The 25,145-nt window shown below is 36.8% G+C and overlaps 1 protein-coding gene across 6 annotated transcripts in view; it reads left to right on the top strand.

Moving 5' to 3' along the window:
- The window catches only part of LOC129418085 (kinase D-interacting substrate of 220 kDa B), an 86,476-nt gene that overhangs the window by 17,810 nt on the left and 43,521 nt on the right, over positions 1-25,145 (top strand). For all 6 annotated transcript variants that reach the window (XM_073864902.1, XM_073864898.1, XM_073864901.1 and 3 more), the window contains exons 15-22: positions 1,535-1,700; positions 7,317-7,468; positions 10,765-11,051; positions 11,140-11,280; positions 13,255-13,492; positions 15,394-15,482; positions 18,522-18,666; positions 18,786-18,948. In XM_073864902.1, coding sequence (XP_073721003.1) covers positions 1,535-1,700; positions 7,317-7,468; positions 10,765-11,051; positions 11,140-11,280; positions 13,255-13,492; positions 15,394-15,482; positions 18,522-18,666; positions 18,786-18,948 — 1,381 coding nt within the window. The remainder of the gene's footprint in view (positions 1-1,534; positions 1,701-7,316; positions 7,469-10,764; positions 11,052-11,139; positions 11,281-13,254; positions 13,493-15,393; positions 15,483-18,521; positions 18,667-18,785; positions 18,949-25,145) is intronic.

Raw genomic sequence — 25,145 nt, 5'->3', positions numbered from 1 at the left:
CATAATATGGTTAATTTTGTTTGTCAGTATTGTTCTGGTTCAGAGCATTACTGATGAGTGTTATTAGATGTTGTTATTATCTTAACTATATTAAACAGCAAAAAAAATATTAATACCTTAAAATTTGTGTTTTTGTTTGGTTTGCAGCTTATTTCATGGATCAAACAAGACTATTCTTTTAACATAAATTACCTTCTCCAACATAATGGTCACATTAAAACGTGGCGGGCTGCACAAGATAAAGAGGAGGGGCGCATTTACAATACATGTACATTTAAATCTATTAAATCTATTTGATTGTTGGTTTTGATTGTTTGGTAAAGATAAGGGTTAGGCCGTTTGGGCCTTGGACTCAGCCTTTTTAGAGGCATGTTGTCATGAATGCTCAAACACTTGTAAATAGTAATTATTTGAGGTATATTACATTATTTAAAATGATTTATTCTACCCGAATGGGTGCGATGTAGGTATTAAATTTCATTTGAAGTGGTATTGAAAAGGTCTTAAAAAGCCTTGAATTTAGGTTTGACAATCCTGGGGGTACCCTGTACATGAGTAGTTACACAAGTAAGTAGGTGGGTACAAAAAAGTGGCGATTTTTAAAATAACTATATTGTATGGCGGAAGAGCACTTAGTTTGCAGCACTTCAACCTTGGCGTGCAGTTTTTATCCGCTTAAAAAATTGCCACGTTTTATTTTGTACCACCATATTTACTCGTGTAACTACTCATGTAACAGTCTTTAAATTGGGAAAACATGGAAGTGTTTGGTGGCTTCTAAATTCATCCCTGTTTGGATCCTAAGGAATGAATGGGGCTAGGCTAAATGCTAACACATTCACAATGCACTGGGCGAAGATGAAGTGCATGCATTGAAAAAGATAGGTATGTATTAATTCCTCTAAGTTGAGGTAAGAACATAGTAAAATATTGAAAAATGGTGTTGTTTTCCTTTAACAATAACAGTCCGAGTCCAAGATATAAAAATTAATTAAAACTCGCAAAAGATTAAAACAGAAGGTTCTTGGGCATTGTGTAGCATATTTAAAGTGTAGGACAGATTGGAGGAATACTTAAAGATTCTGAGAATTTTATGTGATTATTGTACAAAATGTAAAACTTCTTGTAAAATCTTTCATTGCATGCATTATAGCTGTAAAAGGGCCAAATATGTCCAACTTATCGAAGGGTTTATAGTGTCAGATCATTGTCAGAATATTGTTACAGTAAGAAAGTATTCACACTTTACAGGCTACTGAAACTGTAGTATTAACAGGATAATACTGTACAAATAAACAACATTACCTTATTTTAATTTGTCCATGTGAAATATTATATAGACCCAATAAAAGGACTAAATTGTTGATGGACTGTTTTGTCCACAAGAGTGCAGCATTGTTCTTCAGACTGTATAGTAGTGATTGCACGAGATTCTGTCTGTTCTGCAGTGTCTCCTAATAAATTCTAACAACACTTAATTTACCATCAAGTGCCTTTGCCTTATCTTTCTCTCTCAATATACAATTATATATAGTGTTGGTGTACTTTGGTGGGAGAAAAACAGGAGAGAGTTGGAGCTGGGCCTGGGGGCTTAGCACCAGACTGGCCCGTCACATCGGCTACCTGGAGCTGCTGTTGAAACTCATGTTTGTAAATCCCCCCGAGCTTCCGGAACAAACCACCAAGGCTCTGCCTATCAGGTACAAGTCAAAATTATCGATTTTTTATGCCAAAAATCATTAGGATATTAAGATCATGTTCTATGAAGATATTTTGTACCGTGAATATATCAAAGATTAACTTATCATTCGTTATATGCATTGCTATGACATTCATACTGTTTTTTATTCACATTTATATTGCCAATCACAGTGTTAATCTATTAAACCAGTGGTTTTCAAACTGGGGGCCGGGGCCCCCAGGGGGGCCGCGAGGTGGTGCCAGGGGGGCCCCAGTTTTATGACATTTTATGAAATACATTAATTTATCATGAATTCTGTGTAATTAAACCTAAAAAAATAAGGCTACTAACCAAAAGCACTACTTTTTTGTATAATTTAATGGTTTTTTTATTAAAATGTTGAGTTTTAGAACAGTTTTTGTCACAAATTTTCTTTGGGGGGCCACGAAGGAATGCACCGTACACAAGGGGGGCCGCACGCTGAAAAAGTTTGGGAACCACTGTATTAAACCATACAAGTTTATATAATTGGGGTACCTTTTTAAAGAAACACTCCAGTTTTTTGAAAATAGGCTCCTCTAGGGTTCAACATTTGATTTTTACAGTTTTGGGATCCATTTAGCCGATCTCCGGGTCTGGCTGTACCACTTTTAGCATAGCTTAGCATAATCTAATCTGATTAGATTATTAGCAGTATGCTCAAAAATAACCAAAGAGTTTCGATATTTTTTCCTATTTAAAGCTTGACTCTTCTGTAGTTACATTGTGTACTGAGACCTACGGAAAATTAAAAGTTGCGTTTTTCTACGCCAATATGTCTATGAACTATACTCTCATTCTGGCGTAATAATCAAGGAATTTGCTGCTGTAACATGGCTGCAGGAGGCGCAATGATATTACGCAGCGCCCTGAAAATAGTCCCCTGCTATTGAAAGTAACCAAGGGGACTATTTTCTGGGTGCTGCGTAATATCATTACAATATCGAAACTCTGGTTATTTTTGAGTGCGATGCTAATTGTCTAATCGGATTTAATGGATTATGTTAAGCAATGCTAAAAGTGGTACCGTCAGACCCGGAGATCGGCTGAATGGATTCCAAAACGGTAAAAGTCAAATGTTTAAGTCTAGGGGAGCTGGAAAGTGAGCATATTTTCAAAAAAAGTGGAGTGTCCCTTTAAAGGTAATTTTCTCAATATTTTGATTTTTGCACCCTCAGATTCCACATTTTAAAAAAGTTATATCTCGGCCAAATATTGTCATATCCTAACTAACCTACATCAATGGAAAGCTTATTTGTTCAGCTTTCATATTATGCATGAATTAAAAAATTGGCTGGTTTTGTGGTCCAGGGTCACATAGACACGCCCCTCTTTCCAAAACCCCATTTCTTTGCAGTATTTAGGGGTCAAGCCACGAAGTGGCGTAGACACCTATTGTTATTGTCAGTTTTCTTATTATTATTATTCATCCTTGTTCTTCCGCCATTGAAGTCAATGGCAGCCCATAGAACCGTACGTAGGAAAGTTATGAAATTTGGCACACATGTAAAGAACTGTCTCAGAAGTTACTATAGCAACATTGGTGTGTCTGACTCAAACCCTCTAGCGCCACCAACAGTCCAAAAATCTACTTATGTTCATGCTCATAACTTCTGACCCGTGAGTCCTAGAAACTAAATTCTTGTTTCCTCTGAATCCTTTGCTCATGATGGTTCAATTGCACACATTGATGTCATTTGTGTCATGCACATCTTTCCGCCATTTTGAATTTTCCATAAAACCTACTTTTTCGAACTCCTCCTAGAGCGTTTGTCTGATTTGCATGTCCTTTGGTATGTAGCATCTCGAGACACCCCAGACAAAAAGTTATCAAAAATTTTTTGATAGACCAATGCGTTCTCGTATACAGTGACAACATATATGGCGGCGAGCACGCCAAAACGGACGTGAGGCTGTATCTTCGCAACACTTTGGTGTATCGACACGAAACTTGGTATATGTCATTACAGTCATGACCTGAGGGTGCCTGCAACGTTTCGTCCCAGCGCCACCTAGTGGTCACGAGATTCGAAAAATGCCTATTTTTGCTTATAACTACTTCAAACTTGAGTCTAAAATCATGAAGGTGGTCTTGTTAGATTCATTGAGGCATACCGAGTCAAACGATACCAAACGGTTTTCGGTCAGCCATTTTGGGTGTCGGCCATTTTGAATTTTCTCATTAAGTTCAGTATTTCACAAACAGAATGGCGTATCGCTACGAAATTTGGCATGGTTCATCAGTGACATGTTCTGAGCCCACCTATAAATCTTTAGGACAGCGCCACCTAGTGGTCAGGATATGTAAAAAAAATTTTAAATCTTTATATCATTTGATTAAATTGCCACTATGACATAAGACTTCACTTTATTGATTCCTTGGCTCATGCTGAGTCCGACTGTACCAAATATGTCTGAGTCAAACCTACTTCATTTTGAATTATATTGAACACCTACTTTTTCGAACTCCTCCTAGAGCGCTCGTGTGATTGGCTTGATTTTTGGTAAACATCATCTAGAGACACTCTAGACAAAAAGTTATCAAAAGATTTTCGGTAGACCTATCAGTTGTCGTATAACGCATCAAAGAATCCAAGGGCGAGCACGCCAAAATGTGTTTGAGCCTGTATCTTCGCAAAACTTTTGCGTATTAATATGAGACTTGGTATATGTCATAACAGTGATGACCTGAGGGTGCTTGCACAATTTCGTCACACTGCCCCCTATTGGTCACGAGATATAAAAAATGTCTATTTTTGCTTATAACTACTGCAAATTTGAATGTAAAATTATGAAACTGGATTTGAGGCATGGCGAGTCAAACGATACCAAATGGTTTTTGGTCCGCCATTTTGTGTGTCGGCCATTTTGAATTTTTCTTTAAGTTCAAGTATTTCAGAAACGCAACTGTGTATTGTTATGAAACTTGGTATGGTTCATCAGCAACATGTTCTGGGAGGACTTGTAAACTTTTCGGTGCCCCCTAGTGGTCAAGAGATTTGAAGCTATATCTCTGCATCTCTTTATCGTATTTACACCAAATTTGGTGGGAGTCATCACAATCAAGACCTGAGTCACAATTTATTTTTTGGTCAGTGCCCCCTAGTGGTCAAGTCATTTAAGGCTATATCTCTGCATCTCTTTATTGTATTTACACCAAATTTGGTGGGTGTCATCACAATCAAGACCTGAGTCACAATTTATTGTTTGGTTAGTGCCCCCTAGTGGTCAAGTCATTTAAGGCTATATCTCTGTATTGCTTTATCGTATTTACACTAAATTTGGTATGTGTCATCACAGTCATGACCTGAGGCACCATCTATTGTTTCTGCACCGCGCCACCTAGTGGTCTCAAGATACAAAAAATTGCTATTTTTTCATAAAACTAATGCAAACTTAGATCTTAAATCATGACAGTCATCACGTATGAATCATTTTTTGCCATGTTTGGCTTGACCCCGGTATCGCTGCTTGCAGCTATATTTAGGGGTCAAGCCCTGAAGGGGCGAAGACCCCTATTGTATTTGTTAGTTTTCTTATTAGGGGTCAAGCCCAGAATGGGCGAAGACCCCTATTGTATCTGTTAGTTTTCTTATTATAATAATTATTATTCTGCTGCTTCTTCTTCTTCTTCTTCTTCTTCTTCTTCTTCCGCCATTGCGGTCTATGGCAGCCCATAGAACCGTACGTAGGAAAGTTATGAAATTTGGCACACTGATAAAGGACAGTCCAATGTGTCCCCATAGCAAATTTGGAGTCTCTATGTCTAACCCGCTAGCGCCACCAACAGTCCAAAGTTGCACTTACGTTTTTGCTTATAACTTCTGACCCGTACGTCCTAGAAATTAAATTCTTGTTTCCTCTGATTCCTTGGCTCAAGACAATTAGACTGGACCCTATGACGTCATTTTCCGTCATGAAATTTTTTCCGCCATTTTGAATTATTCGTAAAACCTACTTTTGCGAACTCGTCCTAGAGCTTTTGCCCGAATTCCACGAAAATCGGTATGTAGCATCTACAGACCCTCTTGGCAAAAAGTTTTGGAATTCATGTCAATTCGTCAATCCTTTTCCTTAAACCGCGTCAACGAATTTTACGTAGAGCCCAAAAAAATGGATTTGAGGCTGTATCTTCGGCAAACTTAAGCCTATTGACACTATACTTGGTACTTGTGATGCCAGTCAGGAACTACGGGTGCCTGCAGAGTTTCGTCACAGCGCCACCTAGTGGTCAGACTTATGCTTTACACGCCTATAACTTTGGCTCCGATTGACGTATTTTCACGGGACTTGTTTCTTTGGAGTTCTGAATAGTTGCCGAGTCCAACGATACCAAACATGCCAGAATTCGCCTTACGGTTAACCCTGCGCAGCAAAATAGCGCTTAAAAAACACGCGTGAATATCTCCGCGAGCGTTTTTCCGATCGACTCGAAAACACCATAGGAAGAAATTAACCTTACCTTCTGAACAAAAAGTTCTATTGGCGTTATATTAAAATTTTCATCAGAAATGGCCGAAAATTGCAAAAAACTAAAAATTACCTTCAAATTTTGTGTTTTTTACACATAAATGGTTGTAACTTTGTAACGAAAAGAGATTTTTTCACCAGATTTGATACGCTGATGCATGAGCACATTCTGAAGCTACACAAAAAAAAATTGTATGCTTGCACCACTAGATGGCCTAATAATTGAACAAAACCTTTGATAACAAGCCAGCCTTATGGTCATACAACTGTTTCTTAACTAAACTAAAGTGTATAGTCATAAAACTAGCTAGATGTAATGCAATCATGACCTGATGTTGCATGCACAACTTTGTCATTGCGCCACCTACTGGTTTTGAGATAGAATATGGTATTTTTGCCTAAAACTACTGCAACAACACATCTAAAACCATGAGTCATCATGGATTATTCATTTCATGGCTTTGACTATAATCACTGGATGTTGCCAATTCACTCTCTAGCAACCATTGAGAATACCATATCAACCGTTTTTGCAAAAGCTATATCTCTGCATCAGAACATCGTAGAGACACGGGGATGGTCTCTTTTGACTAATTAAACTTGTTATAACATGATGTGACCCATGTTTTGCCACTGCAAACACCACTCACATGTCCTTCAGTGCTCTAATGTTCCATGATTGTCAATAACAGAAGGACGATTGCAGTAGACAAGAACTTAGATTATTTTTGTTGATAACTTTTTTGTTTTTTCATCTAAAATGATTACGTTTCCTTAGGTTCTTCAATCTGCTTATCCAATCTCAATTTTACATCCTTTTGTGCCCTTTTCGGCTTGACCCCGGCATTGCTGCTTGCAGCTATATTTTTGTTTGCAGTTTACATGCCCTTGTGATGCCACATAGACAAAATTGTATATTTCACAGCATATCACACACATAAAACACCTTAAGCATCTTTCATTTATTCAGTATAAGAGACAAACATTGCCCATTGATTTGGAAAAAGTACAAGGAGCCAATTTGAATATTGTTTTCACATCTTTGAATCCCTCCGCATTGTGTTAAAAAACGCACAGGTGTGACGCTCACTCTCAGTCAGTCTTTTTTTGTCTTCCATCTGCACAGGTTTCTGTTCACGGACTATAACCGTCTGTCGAGTGTGGGAGGGGAGACGTCTATGGCTGAAATGATAGCCACGCTGTCCGACGCTTGCGAGAGAGAGTTTGGCTTCCTGGCCAGCAGACTTTTCAGGGTCTTCAAGAACAATGAAACTCAGGGTATGCCTGTAGGATTTTTTTTAGAGTAAAAGAAAAGTTGAGCACAACAACTTTTTTTGTACTGTGTCTTTGGCCAAGTGTATTTATATTTTTTATTGTTGTATAAATATGATTCAACCTTTTATAACGAAATGTAAAAAATACAAAGAATACTGAATTTGACTTCTAAGGCAGCTAAAGATTACTGTTAAAGTTTCAGGTAGGCTCTGAACTGGGAATGGGTTTTCAGCAGCGGGTTCGGGGCCCCTCTGAGGTTTTTGTTGATATTAGTGGTGGTCCTTTAAATATTGTTTGAAATTAATTCAAAATATATATATTTTTGAAAAAAGTAAATTAGGCATCAAAAAAATACATTATTAGGCTAAAAATAGAAATGATAAAAACTTGATTGAAATCTAGTCAGTAAATTTAAAAGGTTATGCAGTATATTAACAGTATGTATCTGTGTATACAAAAAATAAAAAAACAAAGTATGTAAATCTAGAATTAGTTTGATACTATGTACTTGGGGTCCTGGCTCCTACTCTCCATCCTTTAACTCATTCTCCGCCAGCCTTTTTTTTTTTAAGTTGCCCGCCAGCATTTTTTGTGATTTTCACAAAAGTTTCACAAAATGCCTTCCAGGAAAACTTTCTAAAAATATAGAAACATACAAATATATAAAATCAGAGAACAGACCCTCTGCTTTCAAACAAACAATAATCAAACAAACAAAAAAAACAGGAAACGTTTCATCCTATCTTTTTTTTCTCTGTTTATAAACTCTTAAATATGGGTATTTTTCTTCAATATTTTTTTCCCAAAAGCTAAAATAATTGCATTTTTGTGAAGGAATTTTGTAAGAGATCAGATTCAGAACGATTATCAAAACATAGATGTGTAAAATTAATTAATAATTTTTTGCTTAAGGTTTTTTTATAAATTGGATAATCGTGGTATTACCAGTAACCATAAAAACTCATCAGTAACACATTTTTTTTCATGCAAATGTTTTCCTCTAATTGGCGAGATAACTTGTCAATGGCAGGGAATGAGTTAATGGGCACATTTTATGCAAAATCCACTTTTAATCCTTTTTTAATCCCCATTAAACCAAAGCACTCATTAGACATGCTGTTTTGATTCTCTTGTTAATGTGACATCACAAACAAAGCCCCGGCCACGGTCACTAAATGACTAGTTAATTTAACACAAAAACGTTTTTTTAAGGTGTTTGTTACCCCATTGCAGCCCCAATGCTACTAAAGATACTATTGTCTAAGACTGCAATCATAGTAATCAGATCTATTTTTAACCAAAATTGCTCACTGTCTGTTGGTAAGGGATTGAAGAACAGTAGCTCCTTTGCATTTAAAGAGTAACTAAACCCTAAACCAATTTTTTTTAGTTAATGATCTGTAAGAATGATGCTTTATTAGTGCATGTTTCAATTCTACAATATATGGTGTAAAAACGTCTGAGTGCTGCCCTCTTCAGGTTGAACGGTGGCTACTGTAGTTGATTTTTCCTATTGGATGTTGGGTCCAAAAAATACCTCGTGACGTAAGCAGGTTCAAGCTCACCACGCCCTTGTTACGATCTCAACACACACTTGGTACGAGCTTAGTTCGTCCCCTTTATCTTATTTTGAGCTGAAACTTCACAGACACATTCAAGGCACACCTGAGAATTTTATTACATCTTGTAAGATGGGCATAAATGTGACCTTTTACTTAGCCTGAAAAGGGTGAAGACATCTGCTATAGATGGTTGCATAGATAAAAGAAAGGCAAAACCAATCACATTTAATCATACAAGAGTGTTATCATATTTCTGTATGCATACATAACTATAACTGCATTACTATCGATTGAATTCGAATAGTAAATCATTTAGAAAGATGTTTTTTTAAGGATAAACTTTAGAGAAAATGTTGTGACTCAACAACACAAAGTTTGAATGGAGTACATTAAGTGGTTTGAGCAGAATTTATAAACATAATCATGTTCACCTTGCAAGACCTAAAATTTAATATAAAACTAGGAAAAGCTTTTCAATGTGATTATCATTATTAAAAAGTAAATTAACCTTACTTTAAGGAGTTTATGGTTGCCAAGCAATGTGGTGTATTAATATAAAATTCAGTTAATGTGCGGTCACAGGAGTGTTTATCGGCTGATTGTTTAACAGCTGCTTTCAACATATCTCATGCCATCTAAAAGCCTATACCTTTGGTTTTATAAGCATCATTTTACTATCATATCTTTTAGCAACATCATTTATTTAGCCTGTACGCAATTTAATTTTTTTTATTTAAAGGTCCCTTTTTTCCTGTGTTTTTGAAGATTGGACTGTGTTTACGGTGCGCAATATAACACATTTTCCTTCAGAAATACGTAACGAGTGCTGATTGTGTAGTTTGCTACTGTTGCTGTTAGAGTATAAATAATGCTTGCAAAATTAAAGGGATAGTTCACCCAAAAATGAAAATAATGTCATTATTGACTCACCCTCATGTTGTTCCAAACTCGGAAGACCTCCGTTCATCTTCAGAACACAGTTTAAGATGTTTTAGATTTAGTCCGAGAGCTTTCTGACCCTCCATTGAAAATCTACGTACAGTATACTGTCCATGTCCAGAAAGGTAATAAAAAACATCATCAAAGTAGTCTGTGTGACATCAGTGGGTCAGTTAGAATGTGTTGAAGCATTGAAAATACATTTTGGTCCAAAAATAACAAAATTACGACTTTAAAAAATTACTTTTTTGTGCACCCGAGCTTCGTTTACAGTCTGAGGGAGACGCACGCTGTAAGTTTGAAAAAAAGCTTCGCAAACATGTCTGAGGATAACACGTCAGCCGTGTCACTGCAGTCACGTGACTTTAGTCTCGTGCATGCGGTTCACAACAGAACCGGAAGAGAAGACAATGCTGAACAAAGTCATAATTTTTGGACCAAAAGATAATTTCGATGCTTTAACACATTCTAACTGACTCACTGATGTCACATGGACTACTTTGATAATGTTTTTATTACCTTTCTTGGACAGTATACCGTATGTAGATTTTCAATGAAGGGTCAAACAAGCTCTCGGGCTAAATCCAAAACATCTTAAACTGTATTCTGAAGATGAACGGAGGTCTTCCGAGTTTGGAACGACTTGAGGGTGAGTCATTAATTACATTATTTTAATTTTTGGGTGAACTATCCCTTTAATTTTGCAAGCATTATGTATCCACTAACGTCTGCATTAATATATTACTGTAAATGTTCTGAATTTAATGAACTTGTTTTTTTAACAAATTTCTTTCACAGGAAAGAAGTGGAAGAAAACGTGCTGCGTCCCTTCCTTCGTGCTGTTTGTGTTGACGTCGGGCTGTCTGATCACAGGCATGACCCTACTGGCCATCTTCAAGGTAGATGTGGAGAACCTCACTGTAAACGCCGTTCTCATCGCCATGGCCTGTGTGGTGGGTCTGGCTTTGCTTCTGAACTGTCGGACCTGGTGGCAGGTGACCGACTCTGTGCTTCACTCTCAAAGGAGAAGACTGCACAATGCTGCCAACAGCATGCACAAACTAAAGAGTGAGGGATTTATGAAGGTGAGGCATTGCATATAAACCATATAGTATACAAATAGTGCCGTTTTGTAGGATGTCAGTATCTGATTTGTGTCCTTTGTTCTGTCAGGTTCTGAAGTGTGAAGTGGAGCTCATGGCTAAATTGGGTAAAACTATTGATGGCTTTACTCAGAATCAGACTCGACTTGTTGTCATCATCGACGGCTTGGATTCCTGCGAACAGGACAAAGTGCTACAGATGCTTGATACGGTATGTGGGTGGGTTCATGCATGGCTCTACATTAAAGGGCACATATTATGTTCATTTTTAGTGAATGTGTCTGTGAAATTTCAGCTCAAAATACCCCAATTTATACCAATTTAAACTGTCATATGTCTATGAGTTCCCAAATGGGTGCTGCCTTAGAAGGTTGCCTTTTATATAGGCAGCTCATTGAGTTTTGGAACGAAGCTTAAAGGAAAACACCACTTTTTTTCAACATTTTATTATGTTCTTACTTCAACTTAGATTAATTAATACATACCTATCTTTTTTAATGCGTGCACTTTTGATCTTTGTACTGTGCTTCGTGAATGTGTTAGCATTTAGCCTAGCCCCATTCATTCCTATGGCTCCAAACAGGGATGAATTTGTAAGCCACCAAACACTTCCATGTTTTCCCTATTTAAGGAATGTTACATGAGTAGTAAAACGAGTAAGTATGGTGGCACAAAATAAAACTTTTGTTTGGAGCCATAGGAATGAATGGGGCTAGGCTAAATGCTAACACATTCAAGAAGCACTGTACAAAAATTAAAAGTGTGCACATTGAAAAAAGATAGGTATGTATTAATTTATCTAAATTGAGGTAAGAACATAGTAAAATATTGAAAAACGGTGGTGTTTTCCTTAAAAGGTCTCATTGCCAATGTGTGAGAAGAACAAGCAGTTTCACCTCTTCGGCATCTCCGCGGCACACGGCGGTGCTCAGAGTTCCGTCTTGTTTAGCTCGGAAAGTTGAGATTCCTCTCTCCCAGCTGGACTAATGGAATTTCCTTCAGCTAAATGTCATTATTTGGGTATAATCCTCTTGCGTTGGCAGCCTACTCGCTGCTAATGAAATCTGCCATTTACCAGAGAGCCTTCAAAGTCCCTCAAAGGTTCCTTTGTGGCGCAATTAACCACATCTCTTTTAAATTTCGATCGTTTTGTCTTTCATTTTGATAAGAATTACCACATTGAATCTTTCCTTCAAGCTTAAATATCGTTTCAATTGGTAAGGCTGATGTTCCATAAGATAAATGACGGATATGACTGGACATGTTGCCATCAAGAGGCAATTGAGTTGGCTTAGAGAACTCCAATGTAAGCACATAATTCACAGCAGACACTAAACCAGACATGCGTGCCATTCTGACGATTTTAAACGGTGTACAAATCAGTATCCTGTGACACTTGGACATGTTACAATCTTTCGAATTAGTCTGGAAAGTCCCCATCGTGTTTGTTTTACTACAGTATGTTTGTGTGTGCATACGGTAATTATACAGAGTGGTTGGTGTATAGAGACACATGATACACTACATGTAATTTTAACTATAGGCAGAAGATTGATACATCTAGTCTATGGTAATACAATTACAGCTACCCTTAAAGGGACACTCTGCTTTTTTGAAAATATGCTCATTTTGCAGCTCCCGTAGAGTTAAATATTTGATTCTTACCGTTTTGGAATCTATTCAGCCAATTTCCGGGTCTGGCGGTACCACTTTTACCATAGCTTAGCACAATCCGTTGAATCTGATTAGACCATTAGCATCGCTCAAAAAAATAACCAAGGAGTTTTGATATTTTTCCTATTTAAAACTTGACTCTTCTGTAGTTACATCGTGTACTAAGACAGACGGAAAATTAAAAGTTGTGATTTTCTATCTAGGCAGATATGACTATGAACTATACTCTCATTCTGGCGTAATAATCAAGGACTTTGCTGCTGTAACATGGCTGCAGCAGGCGTAGTGATATTATGCACTACCCGAAAAATATTCCCCTTGGTAACTTTCAATAGCAGGGGACTATTTTCGTGCACTGTGTAATATCGCTATGCAAAAAATCACTACGAAAAAACATGCAGTGGCAAATATAGATTCAGATATGAGTGTGTTTGATCTACTAGCCAAACTACAATATAAAAAAGTGTTTCTTAATGCATAATAAAGAGCAAACATTTTCATGTGTCTGCAGGTTCGAGTGCTCTTTTCTAAAGGTCCATTCATCTCCATCTTCGCCAGCGACCCTCATATCATCATCAAAGCCATAAATCAGAACCTCAACAGCGTGCTGCGTGACTCCAACATCAACGGCCATGATTACATGCGAAACATCATCCACTTGCCCGTCTTCCTAAACAGCCGTGGCCTCAGCACCGCCAAGAGGCTCTGCATTGCCACACCAGCCAATGTGGACCAACTCAATGCTGAAGGTCAGTCCAGAGATGCTTCCTAATGCCTGGTTTGCATGCTTTTACTAAAAATGACAGACAGTTATGTACTGTGCTGGTAATGGGAAAGTATTTGGAAAGTATTTTTAAAGACAGCACACCAATGCTGGGACGTGAACATGATACATCTGCATATTATCTCAAAGTTTAAGGATGTTCCCAAAAAGTGCACTTTTATCAATAATTGTTTCCCATCCAAAAAATCCTTTACAGTATATACTCTGTGTTTGCTATTTATCCTTTGGAAAGTAATAACTTATTGAAAATCTTAATTTTAAAGGAAACCGGCACCGTTTTCAATATTTCACTATGTTCTTACCTCAACTTAGACGAATGAATACATACCTATCTTTTTTCAATGCGTGCACTTAATCTTTGTACAGTGCTTCGTGAATGTGTTAGCATTTAGCCAAGCTCCATTAATTCCTTAGGATCCAAACAGGGATGAATTTAGAAGCCACCAAACACTTCCACGTTTGCCCTATTTAAAGACTGTTACATGAGTAAGTATGGTGGCACAAAATAAAACGTGGCGATTTTTTAAAGGTGCAGTATGTAATTTTTAGAAGGATCTCTTGACAGAAATGCAAAATAATATACATAACTATATTATCAGGGGTGTATAAAGACCTTTTTATAATGAACTGTTATGTTTTTATTACCTTAGAATGAGACGTTTTTATCTACATACACAGAGGGTCCGCTTACGTGGAAGTCGCCATTTTGTGCCGCCATGTTTCTACAGAAGCCCTTAACGGACACACTTTTTTTTAATAAGTTGTCTCCGTCAATTACATGTTTTTGCAGTGGGGTCTACCATAGCTTCTCTATGCGTTTCAAAACGAGGGGTGAGCAGTGGACTGAGCTGTTGGTTGCAATTCGCAACCATACCACTGGATGCCGCTAAAATTTACACACTGCACCTTTAAGCAGATAAAAAATAAGAACTATATTATATGGCGGAAGAGCACTTAGTTTGCAGGACTTCGACCTGGGTGCGCAGTAACATCACTGCCCCTGACTACTCCCCCTCTTGCTCAAACTTCAAACCAAAAAATGTTTCAATATTAATATCACTTAATATCGTCAATATTACTGCGCCCGAGGTCGAAGTCCTGCAAACTAAGGGGTCTTCCACCATACAATATAGTTTTTATTTTGTGCCACCATACTTACTCGTGTAACTACTCAAACATGGAAGTGTTTGGTGGCTTCTAAATTCATCCCTGTTTGGATCCTAAGGAATGAATGGGGCTAGGCTAAATGCTAACACATTCACAGCGTGCTGTACAAAGATTAAGTGCACGCATTGAAAAAAGATATGTACGTATTAATTTGTCTAAGTTTAGGTAAGAAAAAGTAAATTATTGAACAACGGTGGTGTTTTCCTTTAACATGTGAGTTGAAATTATTTTTGCTGGGCAATTTAATATTTTTTCTCTTTTCTTTATTTCAGCATTGTGTAACGATTTACAGCAACAAAAGTAACTAATAAGGGATGCACTTTAGTTGTGTAACTAATGCTGTATATATTAATTTATTTCAATGGTTTGTTTGCACAAATAAGCCAGATTTATTTTGTATTTATTCATTTTGCAAACCAGTTAATTTCGTTTTATTGGAAAGCTCAGGCACTAAAATCTGTTAAAACCATGCGCCCTGTAATACTATGAAGGATATATACACGAATTGGGCTTCACAAATAGCTTAAATAATAAATGAAGACTTATAGCTACATAGCAAGATATTGAACACATGTTCTTTCAAGATATTTCATGATTGTTGCCTGCATCATCTGTGGTGTACTGTGTTTAATATAGATTAACAGCACAGCTTTTCTGTTCTCATACCTCCTCTGAACATCTGACTCTCTCCATCTGTAGCGTGGCAAGAGGACATGGACAGGAAGTTGCCTCAGAACAGTCTCGGGGAGCAGGGCAGACAGGGCAGTAAAACAGCATTGAACCGCAGGGTAAGATTAAGTCAACGCACCCACCGTTTGACAAAGACCATATGGCTACGTTATTACCTCATTAATAACTCATTAATTACACATTTATAATGGTTTTTACTCCTAAAATGCTAAAACTGCGTACTCGCATATCAGACTATCAGAGACTAGAGCAAGGAAAATCAGAACATGTTTTGTGTATTTGTTATTGTGTGTGTTTTGGAGGGGGGTTCATTGTCAGAGACCCTGGATGTCGCCAAGGAGCGTCTGTAATTGATTTAATGTCTGTTTACTCTTCCTGCTGGGATGCCATTGCCTAATGATGGGGTGCAACAGCAGTGGGTCTCCGTGACAAAGCACTGGCACGGTGGCACGGAGGCGGGAGGCTAAGTGGCTCCTCCACTCACCCTGCAAGGGCTGTTTGTTAGCTTGGCTGTTTATCCGCCTCCTTTATTTGGCCCCTCTTTATTTCAGGGCCACGCTCCTCTCGCTTTACCTCAGCAGTTTCTTGGCCGGAGATCCTGCTCGGCATTACCTCCGATCTGCACGTTTTGGTGCGAAAAGTTGTTTTTAGCGGATTTACGAGCACTTCGCCTCGAGGACTCCAGTCGTTGAAGAATAAAAGTAGTTCTGTTAGCGGCGGGCCATATTTTTGGATAATGTGAAATTACATCCCGTTACATTTTGAGGTCAAGCCAAGGGTTCTGCAGGGGTCTGTTTTGGCATGATACAGGAGCAAAGACAATGTCTGATTAAAGGAATTAAGTTGCTTCAGGAATGCTTAAAATGCTTTATTGGATTTATTATTGGATTTATGCAGAATTTGACACCCATCAATCAGAAACTTCTACGTTATATTTGCAACTGCATGTTTATTAAAGGGCACCTATTATGCTAAATCCACTTTTACAAGGTGTTTGGACTCTCTAAAATTATGGGCTCTATCATACACCCAGCGCAATACAGCGCAACGCAAGTGTCTTTTGCTAGTTTCAACCCGGCGCAATTATCATTTTCACGTTTAGCGCCACGCTCTTTAAATAGCAAAGGCATTGGCGCCTAATTTTGCGCCCATGGTGTTTTGGAGGGTCGTTCTGGTCTGAAAACGAGGTGTGGTCGGGCGCATTGTTGGCGCGTTGCTATTTTAAGGCAACTAAAATAGACTACGCCATTGACCAACTAAAACTTGTTCTAAAGTCAATGGCGCAATATTGTTTTTTTTATTTAATGAGCGTGTTAGTAATATGCGCCTATAAACGGGACGACAACGCACGTTTACTTATCACATGGATGCGCAGCAGCACATAAACTTTTTAAAATATGAAAAATCAAAGGATTAAATTGTAAAAGATTATGATTAAGTCTCTTGGACATAAATGAGGATCGATTATGAGATGTAAGAAGGCGTAAAGGGCTGCTTCACCTGTAGCCTGGTAAGTAATTAAATGTTTTGCTTTAAACATATGCAAATATTGCATATATTTTTAAATGTTACCCCACAGATTTATTGTATATGATGACTTTGTACCTGTGGATATGATGAGATGATAACTGTTTTTAAGTGATGCTTTTTAAATCACTCACGGTGCTGTCCGAGTGCCGAAGGCTCTACGCACATTTGTAAATTCTTTATCTCCTGTTTGTTACAAGTAAAGTGTTTTTAGAGTACAAATATTTTCTTGCATATTTGTAAATAATTTTTTTGAGATCCATTCATTTACAGCAATTAAAAGCCTGCTAATTTTACTTCCATGACTGAAAGAAAACGACTTTTAAAGGTTTTAATACCAAAAAAGAACAATTTCAATACAAATGAAAACAACGCAATTTTTTTATATCAATCTTAAACTGGTGGTCTTCTTCCTCCTCGTAGTTTTACCGTTTACAAATTCCGCCATCTAAATAGGGAATTGGCATGACCCCAGCACAACTGGCTTTTAAAGGGGATGATAACTGAGACTGATAACTGTGAGGTCACATTGATAAAGCCACGCCCACTTACAGTCCTGCATTACTATAGTTTACACCCTCAGCAAGTTGTACTCTGTCCACTAGAAACTATTATCTCAGACTGTATTAATCAGATTTGTTTTAACTGAAAGCGCTCACTGTCTGTTTGTAAGGGAGTGCTGTAGCTCATTTGCATTTAAAGGTACAGACATTAAAACAGCGTGTTTTTACTCGCACTTAAATAGGGTCATTATGCTATAATAAATGATCTGTGGGGTATTTTGAGCTGAAACTTCACAGACACATTCTGGGCACACCTGAGACTTATATTACATCTTGTAAAAAGGCCTTAATAGGTGCCCTTTAAATCTTTTTGCTTCTTTGTCAAGTCCTATTTATTAAATTTTACCGCATTTAAATCCATTCTGCAGAATTTCATTGATTTTCTCCCAAAAGAACAAACAAAACATTCAGTTTCAGACTAACTTATGACTAATTTTATTGTAGACATTATTACATAAGGCCGTACAGAATTACATTAGGCTTTGTAAAACCCTCCAGTTGTTCTGGATCATAAAGTGGCTACCTTATTGGTGGCCATGTGTTTCTAAGTAGCTGTAAAGTCACAAGTTTTGCATTAATGGCATCAAAGCAGGCTTAAAGCTCCGACTCTCCAAAGCTCGTGACCAACTCTTCATTGTGCTTGCACTGGATCAGTTAACACTCATAGAGACGAACAGAAATCTCGGCCGGTCCGATCTCATGATGACAGAATAGACAGCAGTCAACCAGTCATGCACAATAAACTGGCCAGACACAACAGTGAATCAGCTCGGAAGAGCAGTCCAATGCAATAGCCATTTCACTGCGGCTGAATGACTTTATTTAGCTTGAAATATGAATTGATAAGATGTTAGGATTGTGACATATATTACTTTGTAACATATTTTGATAACACAGTAGTGACCAAAAGTGATGTCCAACTTTGAACAATTGACATTTTAACTTTTTATTTAAATATTTATTAAAATGTTGTGTTTGGAGTATAAACTGAAAGACATTCAGGTACAGGAACGGTGGGTCTTTAAAAATCTTTGTGGATCTTTGTAGGACACATACCGCAGAAGACAGATGCAGCGCAGTGTCACGCGGCAGATGTCCTTTGACCTGACCAAGCTGCTGGTCACTGAGGACTGGTTTAGTGACATCAGCCCCCAGACTATGAGAAGACTGCTCAACATTGTATCGGTCACAGGTCTGTGCGACCTCATTATAAGCTCATACGTTCTTCATTGTTTAATTTTCGCATGGAATGCTAAAGATGAGGGTGATGCATTTACAAATGTATAATAGTAATAAAGTGTCTTCTGATAGGTCGACTTCTCAGAGCAAATCAGATCATTTTTAACTGGGACCGGTTGGCATCCTGGATCAACCTGACGGAGGAGTGGCCGTATCGCACCTCCTGGATCATTCTGTTTTTGGAGGAGGCCGATGGGGTCTCAGACCAGGTTACTCTAAAGACCATCTATGAGAGGTGAGCTACAATGTGCTATATACATTTGACACATAGTACGTAGCCCATTTTTGTGAATTTTTTTGTACAATGTAGATATTAAAGTCGGCATGAAACAGAAGTAGCGATTGTCTTATGGCCTATATACAAGTGAAATTTGAAATATTATATTTATATTTATGTTTTTGGCAGACGCTTTTATACAAAGTGGGAAAAATAAGTATTTGACACATCAGCATTTTTATCATTAAGGGAATTTATCTAAGTGGGCTATTGACACAAAATTTCCACCAGATGTAGCCATCAAGCCAAATATTGAATTCATACAAAGAAATCAGAACATTTAAGTGTTCAAGTTGAGTCATAATAAATAAGCCAAATCTCCTTTATGTTAATGGCACGTGTCATGTTATGATTATGAAGGTGTTATATCAGTCTTATGAACACCCATACAAGTAAAGTGTCACCCAATGCTCTACCACTTAGCTATACAGGAACATACAGGAAATGAGAAAAAAGGTAGGGCGGGACTTGATGTCGTACATCGAGAACTGATTCAATCGTTTGAAGTTGGGCCATGTTGCTACTGTACTTGCTAATCGCTGCGATCTTTTCTTGAGATGTAATGTCACACATATTGAATTACGTTGAGAAAAAGAGCAATCAGGTGCCCAGGCTAGGAAAGATAAGGAGAAACGTACAAAAGTTGAAAGTGTGTATGCTGCTATGTCACTCATCTCAATATAAGTATAAAATATAATGAAGCATATCTAATATATCATTATGTAGCTTGCTATGCAATTACACATAGAGCAGTAATATTTTGTTCTGTCCAACTAGCTTATGCAACATTGACTACCCATTCAAACGTTTTAGGATCACTTTCACTTATTATTAATATTTGTCCACATATTACTATACTTATTCAATTCAATTTAATTAAAACCATTGAATAACAGAGATGGAAAATAATGAAGTCAATACCATGACTGAACCCCCCCAAATTAAACAATGTAAAGTTTACAATTGTATTCAGGAATTGAATGTGTTAGTTTTACCTAACTTTTATAAAAAATGTATATTAAAAAGATAGAAACCATGGTTTATATTAGTATTATTATACATTAAATAATGCTTATATTTACATTAAATAATAACTGCTTATATTTTTTAAGTATTGTTATAAATGACTGCTTGTATAATAAATACTTAAAATTATATTAAATAACTGCTTATATTTTTTAAGTATTATTGTACATTAAATAACTGCTTATATTTCTTTTAAGTATTATTATACATTAAATAACTGCATATATATTTTAAGTATTGTTATACATTAAATAACTGCTTATATTTTTTAAGTATTATTATACATTAAATAACTGCTTATATTTTTTTAAGTATTATTATACATTAAATAACTGCTTATATTTTTTTAAGTATTGTTATACATTAAATAACTGCTTATATTTTTTGAGTATTATTATACATTTAAATAACTGCTTTTATTTTTAAGTATTATTATACATTAAATAACTTCTTATATTTCTTTTAAGTATTATTATACATTAAATAACTGCATATATATTTTAAGTATTGTTATACATTAAATAACTGCTTATATGTTTAAGTATTTATTATACATTAAATAACTGCTTATATTTTTTAAGTATTATTATACAATAAATAACTGCTTATATTTCTTTTAAGTATTATTATACATTAAATAACTGCTAATATATTTTTAAAGTATTATTATACATTAAATAACTGCATATATATTTTAAGTATTGTTATACATTAAATAACTGCTTATATTTTTAAGTATTTATTATACATTAAATAACTGCTTATATTTTTTAGTATTATTATTATACATTAAATAACTGCTTATATATTTTTAAAGTATTATTATACATTAAATAACTGCTTATATATCTTATATATTTTTAAAGTATTATTATACATTAAATAACTGCTTATATTTTTTAAGTATTATTATACAATAAATAACTGCTTATATTTTTTAAGTATTATTATACAATAAATAACTGCTTTTTTTATTATTATTATACAATAAATAACTGCTTATATTACTATTACTATAAGTATTACTATACATTAAATAATATAATTTACATAAATATTGTGCTTTTTTGACTGTTAAAATAGCTCTGCGGCCCTCCGATGAAATGTCAATCTCAGAAAATGGCCCCAAGCCAGTTTGAGTTTGAGACCCCTGCCCTATTGGGTTAATATATACCGAAGGGAAACGATATGTTTGTGAGAAAAAACCATTAATTTTATGAAATTATTTAGTGCTTTGTGTATTCATATACACACAAATTATTTGTGCAGATAAATTCAAATATGTCGACTCGACATGCATACATGCATAAAACAACTAGTCAATGCGATAACCAAGGAGTTTTGATGTTATCGACCTGCCTCCTTATTTTAACGTTCCCCACTGATCTTTATGTTTCCATGGACATTTCCCAAACTTACATACAGTACATCAACCCACTGGAGTCATTAGTTTAATGATGAATGTATGTGCATCCACATGTGAGTAGATTATGAGAGAAGTTTCCTATTTGGATGAACTTTTTAAACCAACATTAAAATACTTTTTATTGTAATTCTGCCACGGACCTGAAGGTGGCAGTAAGAAATCTCTGCTTGTCTGTACCTTAGCACATTTCCTGTACATCAAGATGTGTCATACTGTATGTGAGACTCTGAAGTTTACTTTTAGTTGTTTACATGCAACTGTTAGACAGCAGGATACATCCAGAAACACAACCGTATGATGCTCAGTCCCTGCCTCATTAACACACTGTCATTGGATGAAGACTTTAATAATTGTCTTAATATTTACAAACATGCAACACACAGTTTCTGCATCTGCTGCTGTATTCTCTCTAGATGCTTTTGTGCGTGTGTTTGTGTAGATGCTGTGAGGGGGAAATCGAGGCTGTTAAGGCTGCTGATGCTCAGCATTTGGCCTTTAAAGGTTGCTCTCTGTCACAGTGCACTAACATGCTGTGACTCCCGGGGCTATAGATGTGTCAGAGCATCTTAGTGTCAGCATCTGCTACCCCTCTCTCTGTCACTGTCTCTCTTTTTCTCTCTTTCCCAGCCCCCACCCATGATGCCCTTTAGCGCTTTGTCTCACCCGTTCTTTTTTCGTACCCCGAGATCGTCCCTTCATTTCCTCGCCTCAACAATAGTTTTACCGACATCTCGGTGCAGGTGGTCGACAGAGGGCTTTTATTTTTCGCTGTGGATGCTAAAATAGAGGCCTGTCATGTTGTTCTGTTATCTGTGACAGATGTTGCTTAGATAACAAACTGTCAGATGTGCTGGTGCTCTTCTTCTTCCTTCTGTTACACTTTTGAGGTCACATGACCACACGTTTGTTTCTGTTGAGGCACAGCGGCCATCAAAGCACAGGCCTGCGTGCGTCCGCCCCATATCCTTTTCGGGAGATGTCTTTCACTAAGCACATGGCCAAACGTATGATTTTGACGGTTATAGACGTGCTCGGCCCCAGAAGGAATCTCCTAAACTCTGTAGCTTTTTATTTTGGCATGGATTTAGAAATATTACATTCTTAACTTGAATATCTATATCTAAAAATCTTTATCTGTCACGCTCCCTGGTAGTGTCACTTTTTGGTTGACAACCTACTGTATGTGGTCCACACTGATTTTAAGTGACCAGTCGGAGAGATTGATGTTAGTGATTCAGTTATAAAGGTCATCTGACATTCTTGATCTTAGTCATAAAGTCCGGTCTTCTCTCTGTGTGACAGCCAATGGACTAAAACTATGTGTGTAAGTGCAAGGGTTTGTTGCCCTGTTTAGCTTGGTTTTCAACATCCTTCTCTTTTTTCGTACACACACACACACACACACACACACACACACACACACACACACACACACACACACACACACACACACACACACACACACACACACACACACACACACATTCCTAGAAGAGAGAAGTGGCAAAAACCCCTTTTCGTAACATTGCTCCACGGTCGGTCATTATAAGGCTTTCACAGCGCTTTTGTCTGCATGTTTATTTACATGTTTTGTTCGGGCAGTTTACGTAAGAAGAGTCTTATACAACCCAAACCACAATGTCAAAGTCAAGTTGGTCAACTAGTTCTTCAACAATCATGTAGAGTTATTCGAGTCAAGATTGTTTTTCTTCAAAAACAGGATTTTATAACGCTGAAAGTAAACTGAAAATAGTTGTAATGTGTCACCTACACTAATAAATAAAGGTGCTTAAAGATGCAGTGTGTAACTTTTAAAAGGATCTCTTGACAGAAATGCAAAATAATATTAAAAACTATATTATCAGCTGTGTATAAAGACCTTTTATAATGAACCGTTATGTGTTTATTACCTTAGAATGAGATGTTTTTATCTACATACACCGAGGGTCCCCTTACATGGAAGTCGCCATTTTGGGCCGCCATGTTTCTACAGAAGCCAAATGGGGCCCTCCAATCATCTTTATCTGGTCCGCTGTTAATTTTGTGTGATTTAAAACTTTAGCGTGGTTACTTTTACATTTCCACTGTACATAAGACATGGCGGCTGATACGCTGGAAAAAGCAGAAAGGGGCTGCGTGGGTTACCAACCATCTGCCAGTGCGTAATTATCGGATCCGCATGTGACACACGTGATGTATTTCATTGTGTTCCAATCAAAACACTGTGTGCACTTTATCAATAACACTTGAATCCTTTAAAAACAATTGATTACTGATAAGTAAATTATTAACTATAAATATATTCGTAATTTAAGGCTCTTGCGCTGCAATGAGCTTCTCTTCCATGTTGACACGGATTTACGATTAAACTGAAAGTTTATTACGACTGCCACTAGGGGGAGAACTCCGACAGTCGCATCCGAATGTAGTACAATGGAAAGGAAGTTTAGCCTATATATCTTTAAAATATTAAAAAAGAAAACGTGAAGTGCAATTTTAGTCATCAGGAGAAGACTGGTTATATGTTGGGAATACTTAAAGGATTAGTCAATTTTCTTAAAAAAAATCCAGATAATTTACTCACCACCATGTCATCCAAAATGTTGATGTCTTTCTTTGTTCAGTCGAAAAGAAATTATGTTTTGTGAAGAAAACATTCCAGGATTTTTCTAATTTTAATGGATTTTAATGGAACCTAACACTTAACACTTAACTCAACACTTAACATTTTTTCAACGGAGTTTCAAAGGACTCCAAACGATTCCAAACGAGGCATAATGGTCTTATCTAGCGAAACGAGAAAACGAAAAAAAATATGCACTTTTAAACCACAACTTCTCGTCTATCTCCGGTCCTGTGAAGCGCCAGCATGACCTCACGTAATTGCGTAGTGACGTAGAAAGGTCACGTGTTACATATATGAAACGCACATTTGCGGACCATTTTAAACAATAAACTGACACAAAGACATTAATTAGTATCATTCCACATACAACAATGTCGGAACGGTCCTCGTAGTTTCGCATTCGTCCTCCGTGACCTCTTGACGTGATGACATATTGTATGAGGTCGCGCTGGTGCATCACAGCACCGGAGATAAACGAGAAGATGTCAAAGGTTTTTTCAAAAGAACCATTTTTTAAATACCTTTTTATCCTCTTGTTAAGTCATGACGTGAGAAATACTGTTTCCGGGTCCAAGCCTTCACTCATTTCAATAGAGGATGTTATTTAAACAGATGTTTATGAGCACTATTTATTTATATCACACATTTAAAGGATAATTCGGGTATTTAACACTTTGAGTCTCATTTCTGGTTTGTTTTGGATGAACTACAGTGATGGACACAGAAATTTTGACAACGGGTCGTGTCTTGACTTTTCGACTCATTTAGAAACGTCTCTTGACTGCTTCAGAATGGAAGTCAATGGCCATGCACAAACATGTCATTAAAACAACACTTAACGTTCATTTTCAAAACTGTACTACTCACCGAGTGGTTCGTGGTGTTCGTTGATGATTAAAAACAAATATATTGGCGCAATGTATGATTTCAATCCGTGTTATTTGCTATAGTGGAACTATTTTTTCAGATACCTCACAACCGCGTATATACTTCCGCTCTATATTTGAGTCTGAAGCATGAATGAACGTAGTCCAACAAACTGTAATAAAACGGTAGCATACTTTCAAAATCAAGTTT

Source organism: Misgurnus anguillicaudatus, unplaced genomic scaffold, assembly GCF_027580225.2.
Source record: "Misgurnus anguillicaudatus unplaced genomic scaffold, ASM2758022v2 HiC_scaffold_28, whole genome shotgun sequence".
NCBI classification, from domain to species: domain Eukaryota; kingdom Metazoa; phylum Chordata; class Actinopteri; order Cypriniformes; family Cobitidae; genus Misgurnus; species Misgurnus anguillicaudatus.
This window is presented reverse-complemented; position numbering and strand designations above follow the sequence as displayed.